The sequence below is a fragment of the Trematomus bernacchii genome, unplaced genomic scaffold (genome assembly GCF_902827165.1).
Source record: "Trematomus bernacchii unplaced genomic scaffold, fTreBer1.1, whole genome shotgun sequence".
Classification (NCBI taxonomy): Eukaryota; Metazoa; Chordata; class Actinopteri; order Perciformes; family Nototheniidae; genus Trematomus; species Trematomus bernacchii.
This window is the reverse complement of record NW_022988043.1, coordinates 22,162,426-22,176,622: the sequence shown is the minus strand read 5'-3', so window position 1 is coordinate 22,176,622 and position 14,197 is coordinate 22,162,426. Positions and strand designations below refer to the sequence as shown.

Below are 14,197 nucleotides of genomic sequence, written 5' to 3'. Positions count from 1 at the left end.
AATGAGGACAGCATGAATACATTACACCCCCTTCACCCACTCGCTCGTTTGTTGCTATGGTTCCCCCTGTTTGACAGTACAGCACACTGCATTACAAATCTAGGTCACCGGATGTGACATCAGTGCCCTGCCTCCCAGCCCAGCTATAATCGGTTGTAATCTGTTTAATTCACGTTTTTGGTATTTTAAAGCGATCTAACAAGAATTGTGTGAGAAAAATCCGATATAAAGTTCATATGTCTAAACTATACCCCTTAAAATACATTATTTTCTCGAGGTTGCTGTCTAACGCATTCATTTTGCATCACATGTTCGCCAGTGGTATCTTATTTTGAAAGACATCCGGAACTTGTCAATTCTGCTCCCTGTACTCTGACACAGTTCATGTTTATGACGAATTTTAAGAAGTAAAATGTGTCATTTAAATACATGTAAGGAATAACAGTTTACATGAGCTGCATAATGTTATTTATTGACAAATAAATAAAATACTAAAAAAGAGATGATCAAATAGAACCACATATATCATCAACAAAAATAATACAATTCAAAGTTCCGAATTGTAGAGGTGTTTTAAAAGATTTCCCTTTTAAGTAAATCTATATTAGAACTTTTGGGTATTTAATTTCCGTAAATCGTGTTTTATTCTGACACTATACCGGAAGTGAATATACTCTTGGCAAAACGACCCAAAGGCTTAATACGAGACGGCTGAACCACGAGCGTCTCCTTATTGGAAATAATCGATAGATATATTGGAATATTTCGAGTTTTGATAATACCTGTTCGTCGTTTTGTGGTCAATCCTCCGTTATGGCGACTGCTGCTCGCTCTTCTGGAGGTTTTAATTGGTGAAAAAAGGTGAGACGTTTGGAGCGACTGACACCGAAGCTAGCAGGCTAAGCTAACACTGGCATGCATTGTAGTTTCCCGTTTCCGCTTCAGTTCATAATGTCTGATGCTTTTATTACACTTTTTGTTAACAATTAGCACAACAAACTCAATATTGGAGGATAGACAGGAATACAATACTTACTTTGGCTTTGTTTTTTTAACATCGATATTCGGAAAGTACCTTCAATGTCCGGTCTGATCAGTTATTTGTACTCTACTGTTTACGTAACGAAAGCCCCTTTACAATTCAGCATGTTGTATGCGATTATAAGCATACATTCATAAAAGGCTTAATATGTCTAGTGATCTATGTTTGACACTTTAAAAACAAATATCTCTTCGGGATAAGTAATGTGTCTGAAATAAGTGTATACTTACATTTTAATAATGACATTACATGTAGCTCTGCTCTGCTCTGATAATCTCCCGACAGGAACTGATATGGACTGTTTACCTAACGAAGGCCCTTTAACACTCGCTTTGTTTTTGTTTGGTTTTTGAGTGAGCTGTGGGGGAAAATATATTGAAAATATATTGTTCAATGTTAGACATTACAAAAAAAAAATCTTTTCGGCGCTTCATTACTGATCAATAAAAAGTTAAAATATTTAACCTAACACACTATCAGACATAATATAATCAATCTTTCTGTTTTCTAAGCAAGTTCGTTTTATTTTTTAGCAGAAGGCAGAAAGAAACCACAGATTTTATTTTGTATTTAAACATGAATTAGTATTTCTCTTAATTTTGTATTTGTTTCCTGTTTATCAACTACAATATTAATAATCGAACATCTTTTCAGCTCTAGTTTAATATTGTATATTAATTACATTATGATGACGTTTATAAATATGTTATTGATTTTTAATATCAATTACAGTGCAGTCTTACATTGTCATTGTCATGACAAACTACAGGCAAGGACATCTTGTTTTCAGGTTGCCTCCAACAATGCTACTTACTAAAATATATAAAATTACAAAGGAAAACAATTAAACGTAGAAAATTATATAATGTAATAAAAAAAACTATTTTAATCTTCATAGATCATTTTTATATGAGTAATATAAGAAGTCTCTTTTTTAAATGTTGAGAGGGCTGACCATTGCATTGGAAACTTTAGTTTACACTAGTTTTTTCCAGGGCTGCAAGCACATTTGAGTATTAATATTACATTAATGCAGTGATGTGCAATGTTTGCAAGTTTACTGACACACGTCATGCTAAAATCCTTTTCTTGATGAAAACAAGGAAAACTCGCCAAGACAGCCACTGCAACGGAGTGCACGTCTGACCATCATTCCAAAACCCAAAGATTTGATCAATTTCCTGTGATAGAAAACAGCAGAAAATATTTATACAGGAGAGGATGGAGCCAGAGAATATTTGGACTTGTGCGCCTCACGATTCAAGGCTTTTATTGTCATTCGTACATAGCTACAGTGTAGTTATGTCGATGAAAATCTTAGGTCCCAGGCTCCTCCAACAGTGCAACACAATAAAACAGACAACATAGTGCAAGTAAATACAATAAAATAGAATAGAAGTAGTGCCATAAGAGTCTATATACAAGTGATAAATAATTTGTAAGTTGCAAACAGGTGAATGTTATGGATGTTCTTAGTTACATTACATTACATTACATGTCATTTGTTAGATGCTTTTATCCAAAGCGACTTACAGACATTCAGTACGGTGGACAATCCCCACAGGAGCAATTTGGGGTGAAGTGTCTTGCCCAGGGACACAACGACATGCTGACTGCAGTGGGACTCGAACTTGCTATCCCCTGATTCGAAGTCCAGCACACTGTCCACTGAGCCACAGCCTCCCTAGTTCCGGTGTTTAACAGTCTTATGGCCTGTGGAATGAAACTGACCATAAATGACTGAAGTGATGAATCTATCATGAAACAAGTCTTCTGTATTGATGTACTTTTGTTTGCCCTATGTGTCTCCTGTCTCCATCTGCTGCTGCCTCCCGTTAAACTTTCCCCTTCTCCCCTCTCACAGGTCGATTCGTCGCCTCCCCAGATGTGGCCGCCGCCTCTTCTGAGACTTCTGTTCATGAACGGCGAGGATGCTCTGATCGGGCGGCTGAGGCTCGGCCTGGAGGGATGACAGGACTTTAGCAGACATGGAGACAGGAGAGACACACAGACGGATGGAAACGCCATATTTACTCAGTCTACATTCTCCTCATTAAATCCACTCAGGATAAAAGCCTATTTTTATATATCTTGTTTCTTAGAGCTGTTTTTGTTAGTTATTGAAAAGCCATACAGCCTTCACAATGAGTTCCGAGGGCTTTCAGTACAGAGCGCTGTACGACTACAAGAAGGAGAGGGAGGAGGACATCGACCTGCATGTGGGAGACATGCTGCTGGTCAGTAAAGGAGCGCTGCTGGCACTCGGCTGCAGCAACGGAGCCGAAGAGCGACCTTCAGAGATCGGCTGGCTGCCGGGCTTCAACGAGACCACCCAGGTATGACCCCACACGGGCAAGTTAGGCACTGTGAGGACTGGTTAAGCTATAGAGTGGTGCAGGAACAAGTCCTAAATCCCGGAAATGAGTTAGCATTTTGTCACTTCTTGTTCTCTCATCTAGGAGTCAATGTATTTTTGAACGTGTTTGTGGTTAGATGAGAGACAAAAGATCTGTGGTTAACACAAGTTTAAGAGACTTTCATGTTTTGTTCTACGACATCAAATATGTCAGTGAATGAATACTGCACTGGTGAATGTCTGAAGCTTCTACACGTCATAAAAACGGCAGCTGCTAATAAGTGACCAAATAAACAACAAAATGTCATCCCGCCGAACATTAGCCGCCTTGAGCTTAGAGGTGGAGATGTGCAGCAATTTGACCGTGATGTGGTTTGTTTATAGCCTAACTTTTTACTTCTGGTTATTTACTTTTACACTTCAAAAATCATAGTGGTGTTAACATGTTAACAAGTTTTTGTCAGATTTTGCCATTTGTTTATAACTCTTAATGTGTTTCTCTCTGGCCCACAGGAGAAAGGCGACTTCCCGGGAACGTATGTGGAGTTTATTGGCAGAAAGAGGATGTCCCCGCCCACACCAAAGCCCCGCCCCCCCAGGCCAGCATCGGCAGCTTCCGTGAGGACCGACTCTGAGTCAGAGGGTGAGCACCAAAACCCCAAACTTCCTCTCCGGCTGCAAAAAAATCATCCATAAAATGCAGCTGCAAACATGCTGTGTATGCTAAAATGTTCTTTGCATGTTAGCCAAAAGAAAAGGCCCACAAAGATCTGCCCCAAAAACACAAGTTATGCTCATTCACAGCAACATGCATAACCACTGCTCTAAATAAAGAAAACATTTATTTATACTCCTGATATTATCTATACCTGATCTCAAGTGACAAGTCTTGTCAAACTCTTCTGTTTGCATGCGATTTCTTTATACTATCCTGTGTTTAAATGGCTTGTAAAGTTATATTACGGTGGATGTTATGGTCCTAAGGATATGAATACATATAGAGTCAGTAGAAGTGTTCCTCTTAAATAATGTTGATGTTCCAAGCTGATCTCTCAGTTTTCAACCGTATAATGTGCTCAGTGTGACTAACACACCTCAGTTTCCTTCAGCTGCTTCCTCTGCAGCAGCTGAATCACACACACACACACACACACACACACACACACGCACACACACACACACACACACACACACCACACACACACACACACACACACACACACACACACACACACACACACACACACACACACACACACACACACACACACACACGTTGTGGTTGCTGACAGAACAGATTTGAACTATGCATCAGCCCTACCAGAGAACAGTGTGTGTTGTGGTATCAGTGATCTGATTGTCACTCTGCTTCCTGTTGCTTTTTACCTTTTCATGTGAATAGCACTTTAAGCAGTAAGTGCTTCTTGTGTCAAGAGTTTTGAAGTTTGTGGAGACAGGTGTGAATTTCATTTGAACTTTTTTTTTACTAATCTATTTAATGCTCGTCATCATAATCTTGTTAATCTGACGGCAGCTCAACAACTCTCTTTTAAAGCAGTCTGTATACTTCTTTCACTTTCAACCAGACATATACATTTGAACAGGCACGTGCAGAGGATGTTAGAGGGGAATGGGCCCAAATGCATAAAAAGGCACGCCAAATGTTTGCCTGGAATGACTAAGATATGACAAGTGTTAAAGGAATATTGAAATGTATGTTTTTGAAACAAACCCATGACTAAGGTTGGTTCAAACACTGCTCATGACAATTATTTTACAAATAAATGCAAATAAATGAAGGGTATTTCAGTAACTTCTCAGTAACTTCTCATTACATTATAGCCCAAATCTTACCTAGCCATTTGACTAGGGATGGGTACCGAGCCCTGGGCTGAATTAATAAAGACCGTGGTACCGTTAAGCTCCGACGTTATCGGTCTTTTTATCGGTACTGGAGACATGTAAAAAATATGTCGTATGTATTATTGCTACACAAACATTACATTGCAGTTTTAGTGTCGCCAACTCCGTTTCTAATACGCAAAAAAAAGAGTGCAAAATGCGTCTTTTTAGTATTTGAGATCTTTCCAATCCAGACGAGAGATCTCTCCTGTGTGTGAGGGGGCGGGGCAGTTTACACACACGCGGCTGCTACATGCAGCAACACACACACACGGAGGAGATGGCGGAGAGAAAGCGCTCCAAGGTGTGGTTAAATGTTACCCGTCTTGAGGTGGACAATGCTCGTTACCAAAAGTGCCATAAGAGTTTAGCATGTAAGGGCGGTAACACGAGCAATGTGTCGAAACATTTAGCAAAAGTGCACCACATTCAGACGGAGAAATGCACCGTTTTCGACTGTCTTTCTAGTAGCTCTGTAGCCCCATCCACGAGTAACGTTTCCACGTCAGGTGTTATGTATGCTAGCAGCAACACACAGAGTTAACTCAATGATACAAACATGGGTTAATGATTAGAGGTAACTGAGTTATTTATTTTGTTAAAGTTTCAGCCATTCTGTTTACAATTCTGTCATCAGATTATTTAATACCATTTGTTAAAACATTGTTGTTTCTTTTGATGTGAAATATTATGTATTTAATTTAAATAAAAAGCAATGTTAGTTTTGTTCACAATTTGTTTAGTTAGTTTACCTTATTTTTTTCTCCAAAAGAACCGATAAAAGTACCGTTAAAAGACCGGATCGATAAGCGGTATCGATAAAAGTAGTAGTACCGTTAAAACCTTAACGATACTCATCCCTACATTTTACTGACAAAAGCTCTGTGCTGCTGACAAAAATGCACCTTCTCTCTGGCCTCCATATTTCTCTTACTCCATATAGGTAAACATATAATCAGATATTGTATCTAAAAACACAGGTTTATGTTTTTCATTTATTTAAGATCATTTTTATATAAATGGCAAGCATACACACTACAGTGTAACTTGACCCAATGTTATGTCTCTGTTATATGATTAACTATGCACATGATATAAAATACCTTACAAAACTCAACTTATTTTGCTTCAGAATAAAACTGTCCAGTAGCTTAACCAGTCAAATAAAACAATAAGTAATTTAACCCTCTATACCAGGGGTATTCAACTAAAATTCAACAAGGTCCAGTTAGAGAAAATCTCCCCATGCAAAGGTCCGGAACTTCAAAATGTCTAAGTTGCTTTATGAATTAGTGTGATATATATATTGAAGTAGCAATAGAAAGAAAGTACAATTCATAAACAACAATATTTATTGTAAATTAACATTGAACTATACAGATATACAGTAAAATACTGTGGATATGTGTAATGTTCCTCTCTGGCTGCATTTAAAAATTAAATAGGAGAAAATAAATAAAATAGCTTTTGAAAATGTGTGCATCTTAAAAGTGCTTAATTTTAGATAAATAAAGTGTAGCAGCAGCTTGAGTTTCTCTTTTTCTTTGTTAACCGTTTCACATCATGACTTAACAGTTTCAGCCGATTATAGAACATATCAGTCTTTACACATCATAACAATTCAACAGTTTTAAAGTTTCTCTTTCTTTCCCTCTTATATTGCAGTCCATCACTCACTTTGTTTTAATTCAGTGCGAGAATTGAGCTCGAGCTTGTCCTGCCAGGAGTTTAGATCTGGGCTGAAATGGTGTCAGGGCCATTCTCATACACACATGCAGGTGCTCATTGGTTAGCCTCGGTTAGCCTGCCCTGGAACGATATTTAGTTTTAATTTGGATCCTGGTCAACTGATCATATTGGGCTCTGAGACTGCTTATTTTTTGTGACCTCAGTTCTGACTTGAGAGGGAATGTTTGGTCAAACACTTTGTGTTTTGTCTCATAGTGGCGGTTTGGCACTTTTAATGAGCGCCACGGTCTCTGAACAAATGAGACACACTGGTTCTGTGCTCCCAGTGGGCAGGATGAACATGAATGAGTCCACTCAGGGTTAAAAGCTCTGTTCTCACTCTCCTCTTCTTGGAGAGCGCCATGTGTAATTATTTGTCTCTCCCTGTCTGCCGCTAACTCGCCTGTTCACTCTCCTCTCCGCTTCTCTCCCTGTATCGCTAACTCTTCTCTTCACTCACTTTCCTCTCCGCTTCTCTCTGCCGCTCTCTCGTCTCTTCGCCTGTGTTTCTCTCCCTGTATCGCTCACTCGTCTCTTTCGCCCCCTGTCGGCGGCGGTTAAAATAGAATCGCCCCGTCAAAATTGAAATCCCCTATTAATGTATTGATTATAGGTCCGGGTCCGTATAGGTCGGCGTCTGGGTCCGGATCCGGACCGCGGTCCGCCTGTTGCCGACCCCTGCTCTATACGTAACGTTTTTATGTTCTCAGTGAAGCTTTAGCTGTGCTCTCCAATAGAAGGCTAATTGCACTGTTCATCATTGTGCGCAAAAAAATCTGTACAAATACATTTAAATAAAAGGGCAGGTGCTCAAGCCCCCCTTTGGGGTCTATCTGTGCATGTGCCTGCATTTAAATGTCACTGCAATCACAAGTCACAGTAGAGACACTAAATACAAATATGAACCTGAACATGAGCAGAACATGTCCTATTTAACATACAGAAATAGATATTAATGACCATTTCAATCAAAACGCAGCACCCTCTACTACTATATTTTCCATATTCATTTAAATAGTCTGAATACATAAATTAAAAGGGAAGCCCAATTGAATTACTTGACTTAAACAGGCAGAAGTGTTCACCTTTCATCAACCTAAACTGTGTTGAACAGTAGGGACTGAATCATATATATCGTCTGTGCAGTGTCAACTTGCACACAAACTGCACTGCAAATGTGTTTGATATCATGCAGCCTATTGAACAGTTTGTGTTTATTGTATTTGTTTTTAGGCTTAGTGTTGCCGGACCTCGCTGAGCAGTTTGGCCCCCCGGACACATCCCCCCCCCTCCTGAGCAGACTGATGGAAGCCATAGAGACCAAAGGTACCAAACGCACATACAGATGTATATACATGCATACATACTCAGAAACATGTTAATACCCGAAGACTGTGGTTTTGAAAATGTCTTGTTTGGGCTCAAAACTGTGGTATCTCTTAGTGAGTTTACACTTATCGATTATACCCTTGATTAATTTATTGGCAGAAGGCTTGGTAGATCGCCAACAAAAGCCCTTTTCAGAGGAAATAAATGATCACTGTGTGAGAACTTGTCGATTCATCACAGACACGCAGGATATATGTAGCAGATTTAAATTCTGGAGAAAGTGCAAAAGTTGACCTGCAATGATCTGAAGCCTATGAGAGCTCAATATTTAAAAATGCTGATCTGCTACTCGCTGCCTCTGTTGCCATGATACTTTTTTGGTACCACCTCTCTAGCAGGCACTAAAAATGGGGGTAAAAGTCACTCAGTACTCTTTTTGGTGTGAACGCAACATAAGGGGTACTAACGGAACTAAACGGGAAAAGTACGGGGAAAAGTACTCCGGTGTGAACGCGCCTAAAGTTTGCTTCTCGGAAACTCAATAACTGTACTTGCACTTATTCTGCAAGAAAAGTAACAATAAAATAACTGGTGTTAAATATGTTCACACCTTTCCATGTCATGTCTTTAACTTTTGCACCAAATTATGGAGAGTAATATCTATTAGTGTCGAAAAACATCAGGCCAATAAGCAGTATCAGTAAATATAAAATCTATTTACCACTCTGTGCGTATAACGTGGCTAAACACACTGCTTTTTTTTTTCTGTCACACCAACCTTTTTCATTCCTCACTTGGCATGGTTTACTTTGTGTTGTTGACATCTGCTGTGTGTTGCTGCAGGTGCGGAGAGTCTCGGTGTGTATCGCAGTCTGACTGGAGCGGGTCTGGACACCCGGCTGCTGGCCGACGCTGGTGAGGAGTCTTCTTCTTTTACTGACATTTCTATGACTATAAACATTTTATTTGAGTAAAAATGCAGACAGGAACTAGTTAACGAGAGAGTGAGGGCATTGGCACACAACAAAGATCAAACATGGTGGAAGCTTTGATCTCAGTAAATACTCCCTAACCACACGACAACACCTCAGTCTGGGTTATTCTTTATCTCTCTGAAGTGATTTTATTGTATATATATTTACAGCTTAGGAAACTAAAGAGATCACGGCAAAATGATCAGTGTATCTGGTTTTAGGTATGTAGAAAGTATTACTTAAAACACAATTTTTTGTTTTATTTTGTTAAATAGTGACAACATTTATTAAGTAAGTAGTAACTGTAATTAAGAGAAAAGAGAATTTATTTTTAGAAAATGAAAAAAAAAGAAGAATGCGGGTGATTCAGATCTCAAAGAATACACCGAGAATAAATGAATGTATCTTTTTTTAACACCACAATACTAAAGTGTTTTACCTTCCGAGTTCACACATCAGTATTTGGTCACAGCTTTCATGCACGTTGGCATCCTCTCCACCAGTCGGACACATTACTGCTCAGTGACTTTTTGCCACTGCTTGTGTGAGAATTAAAGCGGCTGTGGTGTTTTAAAATGAATATGAACTTTACTTACCACTGAATGTTTTTTTGTTATTTTGACAGGTATTATTTTCTGCAAATAAAATCTCCAAATGCCAATATTTTTATCTGAGATTTAGAAGAAACATTTTTGGTAATTTACTGACTAAAACCTAAGAAAACTAAAACAAGGGGACACAACATCACAGCATAGACAATCCAAATGACAAAATGTATACAATAATAATAGTTATTATTGTGCTTTGTTTAGTCCGGTTTTGAAACATATGAACTGTGAAACTACTGAAAGGGGACCTATCATGCAAAATGCACTTTTTAATGTCTTTTATACATAAATATGTGTCCCCGGTGCGTCGGGGAACTCACGCAGCGTCAGAAAATAAAACCCTCTCTCTTTTCCTCCGTACCCAAATCTTTTAAAAACAGGGGTACAACGAGCAGATACAGATTTGCTGCTGATCTGACGTCAAATAGGCGGCGGACCCACAGAAAGTTGCTATCAGAAACAATGCCTGACGTGTTTTGGACGTCTTTGTTTACATTAGCAAGCCTCGCTAACACTCAGAGCTAACCTGTACTGTAGAGCACATGTGTTTTAAAAAGCAGGAAATAAAAAAAGGAACTCGCATTGTGATAAACCTGCAAGAGAAAAAGCATTTGAGCGCCATACTGTTTCAGAAATAATCCTTGATGTGGTTTAGAACAGGAGGGCGTTTTATCGCAGCAGAATTTAACTTTATCTCCGGTAGAATTCTGATCAGGCATTAGCTCCGCCTCCTCTTTTTTTTTTTTTCAAGCTAAGGACCCAAAATCCGCGTTTCTCTAACGGGGCTGCAAAAGAGGGGTTTGAGCAGTATGAGGCAGGGCTACAATGGGTGATCTGTTTGGTATTTTACGCAAAAAACTTCACAGACATGTTTTTTATAGGTATGGCCCTACAATATATTTTTCCAATATAGCATGATAGGTCCACTTTAAGTACAAAGTACTAGAGTTTAGGAATACTCTTGTTACAAGTAAAAGTTCAAAAGTATTGGCATCTAAATATACTTAAAGAAGTAAAATAGTCATTGTGCAGATTGGTCCATTTCAGAATAATATATATGATATGTTTTATAATGATTGATCATGAAAGTGTTCTCAAAGCTGGTAAAGGTGCAGCTAGTTTGAATGACTTTGTATACTGCAGGGTAGCTTGTGAATTTACTCCAGGTGGAACTAAAGTCTGATTTAACACTTGGTTATATTTCACATCATTCATCCACATCTGTAAAGTAACTAAAGGTATTACATAAATGTAGTGGAGTAAAAGTACACGTTTATCTGTGAATTGTAGTGGAGTAGAAGTACAGAGTAGCATAAACTTTAAATACTCAAGTAAGGTAAAAGTACCTCAACATTTGAACTCAGTACAGTACTTGATTCATGTACTTGGTTACTTTACACCACTGGATCCCTGTACCTTTTTAACCCGAGGTGTGTTTGTTTTCAGACCTGGAGCAGCTGGAGGTGTCCTCCCTGTGTGACGGGGTGTTCCGGTTCCTGCAGGATCTGCCCGGGCCCATCCTCCCCTCCTCGCTGCAGGCAGAAATGATCCAAGCAGTGCAAGGTGAGAGTAAAGCCCCCTGTCCCTGTCCCGACTCACTGCAACAGTCCTGAAGTGGGTGTGTGTTAACAGTTCATTGTGTTGGTCTGCAGAGGTGCGGGACCTTGAGGAGTGCGCCCAGGTCCTGCGGGGGGTGTCCAGCTCGCCCGCCTGCCCCGCCCAGTACGGCCTGACGCTGCTCAGCGTGGTGCGGCACCTGGCCCGCCTCTGTCTGCACAGCTCCAGGAACCAGCTGAGCCCCCGCAGCCTGGCCGAGAGCTTCAGCCCCCCGCTGTTCAGACAGGCTGCAGGGTCAGTAACTTGCACAGGTTTTTTTTTCCAAACTTCTGAGGACCCTTAATAACAAGTATTGCTATAGAGTGGGGGAGGAATAAGTCCTAAAGCTGGAAAAGAGTTAGCAGTTTAGAACTTCCAGGTTCCTGAAGATGCCTGACATGCCTGGGACTTTCTATGTTTTGTCATACGATGTAAAATGCGCCAGGAAATACCACACTCAAGAATGTCCAAAGCTTTTACATCGGTTCCTAGCAAGGGACTCAATGGGACGACTAAATGTCATCACGCCCAACAGTAGCTGCGGTGGTGACATGAAGTCAAGTGGTTCTGTACAGGCTATTGCTAGGGAGTTAGCATGCTAATTTCACAAAAAAATTGTAACATTCTGTTGATAATGGTAGTTTTTAAGTTGAAACACAATTTCTGGCCATATCTTACACATTGTACCTTTTTTAACCTGTTCGGCAACATCTCTCAAGAAACTGTGTCTCAGGCCTCAACATTTACCAAACTATGAATGTGTCCTACCCACTTAACGGGAAACAACTCGGCTACCTGACGATATGAACAATTTTTACCGAAACAAAACACAAGTCTAACGCCGAGCCTCTGAATTAGCAGTAGGGATGCTCCGATCGCCAATTTTGGGGCCGATCGCCGGAATCAGTATCGGCCGATACCGATCGCCGATCCAATCGAGTGGGCGGGGCCTATGGGGATCTTCCATTTAAAGTGATGTTTACAACTCAGTTAATGGGGCTCATTCACTGGCACTTCCACAAACAACAACAAACATAATTATTACATTCAAATGAAGTACATTATTCAAGTTTACATTAACTTTGGATAATAACACAGGAGAAATGAGCGGAAGCGTTCTCTTTTCCTCTCTCCCCCTCTCTCTCTCCTGACAGCCCGTCAGTATCTCCTGCAGCTCACTGATCCAGTAATGAGCGACCCGACAGTGAAGAATAAACATATGTATAACTAGTTTAGCTTGTTCCAGAGGTAGATAAAATGACTATGTGTTAGGTCTAACTCTTAATGTGTGTTCTGCTCCGCTCACCGGTCCGTCACAGCGGGTGGAGCTGCAGGATTTCTGCTTCACACACACGTTGCATACCGCTATTTTATTGTCATTTTCGGACACCTTAAAATACTGCCAGACTGGTGAAGCCGTTTTGGCGAGCTTGTTTTGCCGCGCACAGAGAAAAGTGTCATGTATTTTGCGTCATCATTTTATGGCAGCCGATCGATCGGAGCATCCCTAATTAGCACTAAGCGAAAGAGTGCTAACGCACTCAGCACATAACTCAAGGTAGAAATATTGTATACTTCATCGGATATGCACAAACTAGATATCATATGAAAGCTGAGATTCCACAGATTCCAATGGTATAAGTATCATCACTGCGACCAAAGCTCGCGGCAGCGAAAGCAAGCAAAGACAACACACAACTTCACTTTACGTAGCCAAAACGGCAAAAACGTCTTACCTTTGATGTCTTCTGATCAAAAGTTGTGTTCAATGGCATTAAAACGCATATAAACGCTGCTGAAGGTCAATCCAATGTCTCTGTGTCCCTTTGAAATGATTACTGATAATCCATCATCATATTTATGGCAATAAGCCTAGTTTTCAGTTTTCAGAGTGTAACATAGCTTTCGGTTTGGGCAAACTGCGTGCGCATCACTCTCACTCCTCAATGGTAATGTGTAGCCCAGGCATCCTCAAAGTCCGGACTCCGGTCCGGATCCGGACCGAACCACAACTGTCTCTGGACTCTGAGCAAATTATACTTTTCATCTGTATTATCTGTATTATCTGTGTTATCTGCGAGACATCGCCACAACGCAACGAGTCAAAATTCTCCGCTATGTCCACTGCAAACAGCGCTCTGCATCTCAGACTGTTCCACTGTCTGTGTGTGTCTGTCAACGCTATGGTCCAATCACATTCAGCATCCCGTCAGCGTTTTCCCCCCCCCACCAACAGTCTGCGAATCAGAGGCACAGTAGGGCGGGTCTTCGCGGAATACGGGTGGGAAAAATGCATGTGTGTTTAAAATTTTAAAAAAAAGTCAGAGCGAGAGTTAACAGCTCATCTAGTTGCATCTGTACTGTAGCTAGTAGCCTAGTTTCACCCCAGCTGCCACCCCAGTTGGCAGCTTTGTTTTGAAAGAAAAGTTGTGGCTCATCGGACATTTATGAGAGAAAATCCCTAATGTCCGAGTGCAAGTGAATGCAGTACATGACGCGAGTCTTGTAACCCCTCCCCCGGCCCTGGCGCGAGCGTGGAAATATGATTGGCGGCGATTTCATTTGAACGGGACGGCGCAAAACGAGAAGCATTCGGACCCAAGTACTGAAGGAATGAGGTATTTGCGGTCCACAATGACAGAGAAGAGACTGTCAAGTTTGG

At 40.5% G+C, this 14,197-nt stretch overlaps 1 protein-coding gene across 1 annotated transcript in view; it reads left to right on the top strand.

Annotated features, from left to right (window-relative positions):
• The first annotated feature begins 663 nt into the window (after positions 1–663).
• Positions 664–14,197, top strand: part of LOC117472990 (phosphatidylinositol 3-kinase regulatory subunit alpha-like) — a 36,480-nt gene continuing 22,946 nt past the window's right edge. The window contains exons 1-7 of the mRNA XM_034118458.1: positions 664–861; positions 2,907–3,378; positions 3,912–4,041; positions 8,262–8,354; positions 9,201–9,272; positions 11,386–11,502; positions 11,592–11,790. Coding sequence (XP_033974349.1) covers positions 3,187–3,378; positions 3,912–4,041; positions 8,262–8,354; positions 9,201–9,272; positions 11,386–11,502; positions 11,592–11,790 — 803 coding nt within the window. The 5' untranslated portion in view covers positions 664–861; positions 2,907–3,186. The remainder of the gene's footprint in view (positions 862–2,906; positions 3,379–3,911; positions 4,042–8,261; positions 8,355–9,200; positions 9,273–11,385; positions 11,503–11,591; positions 11,791–14,197) is intronic.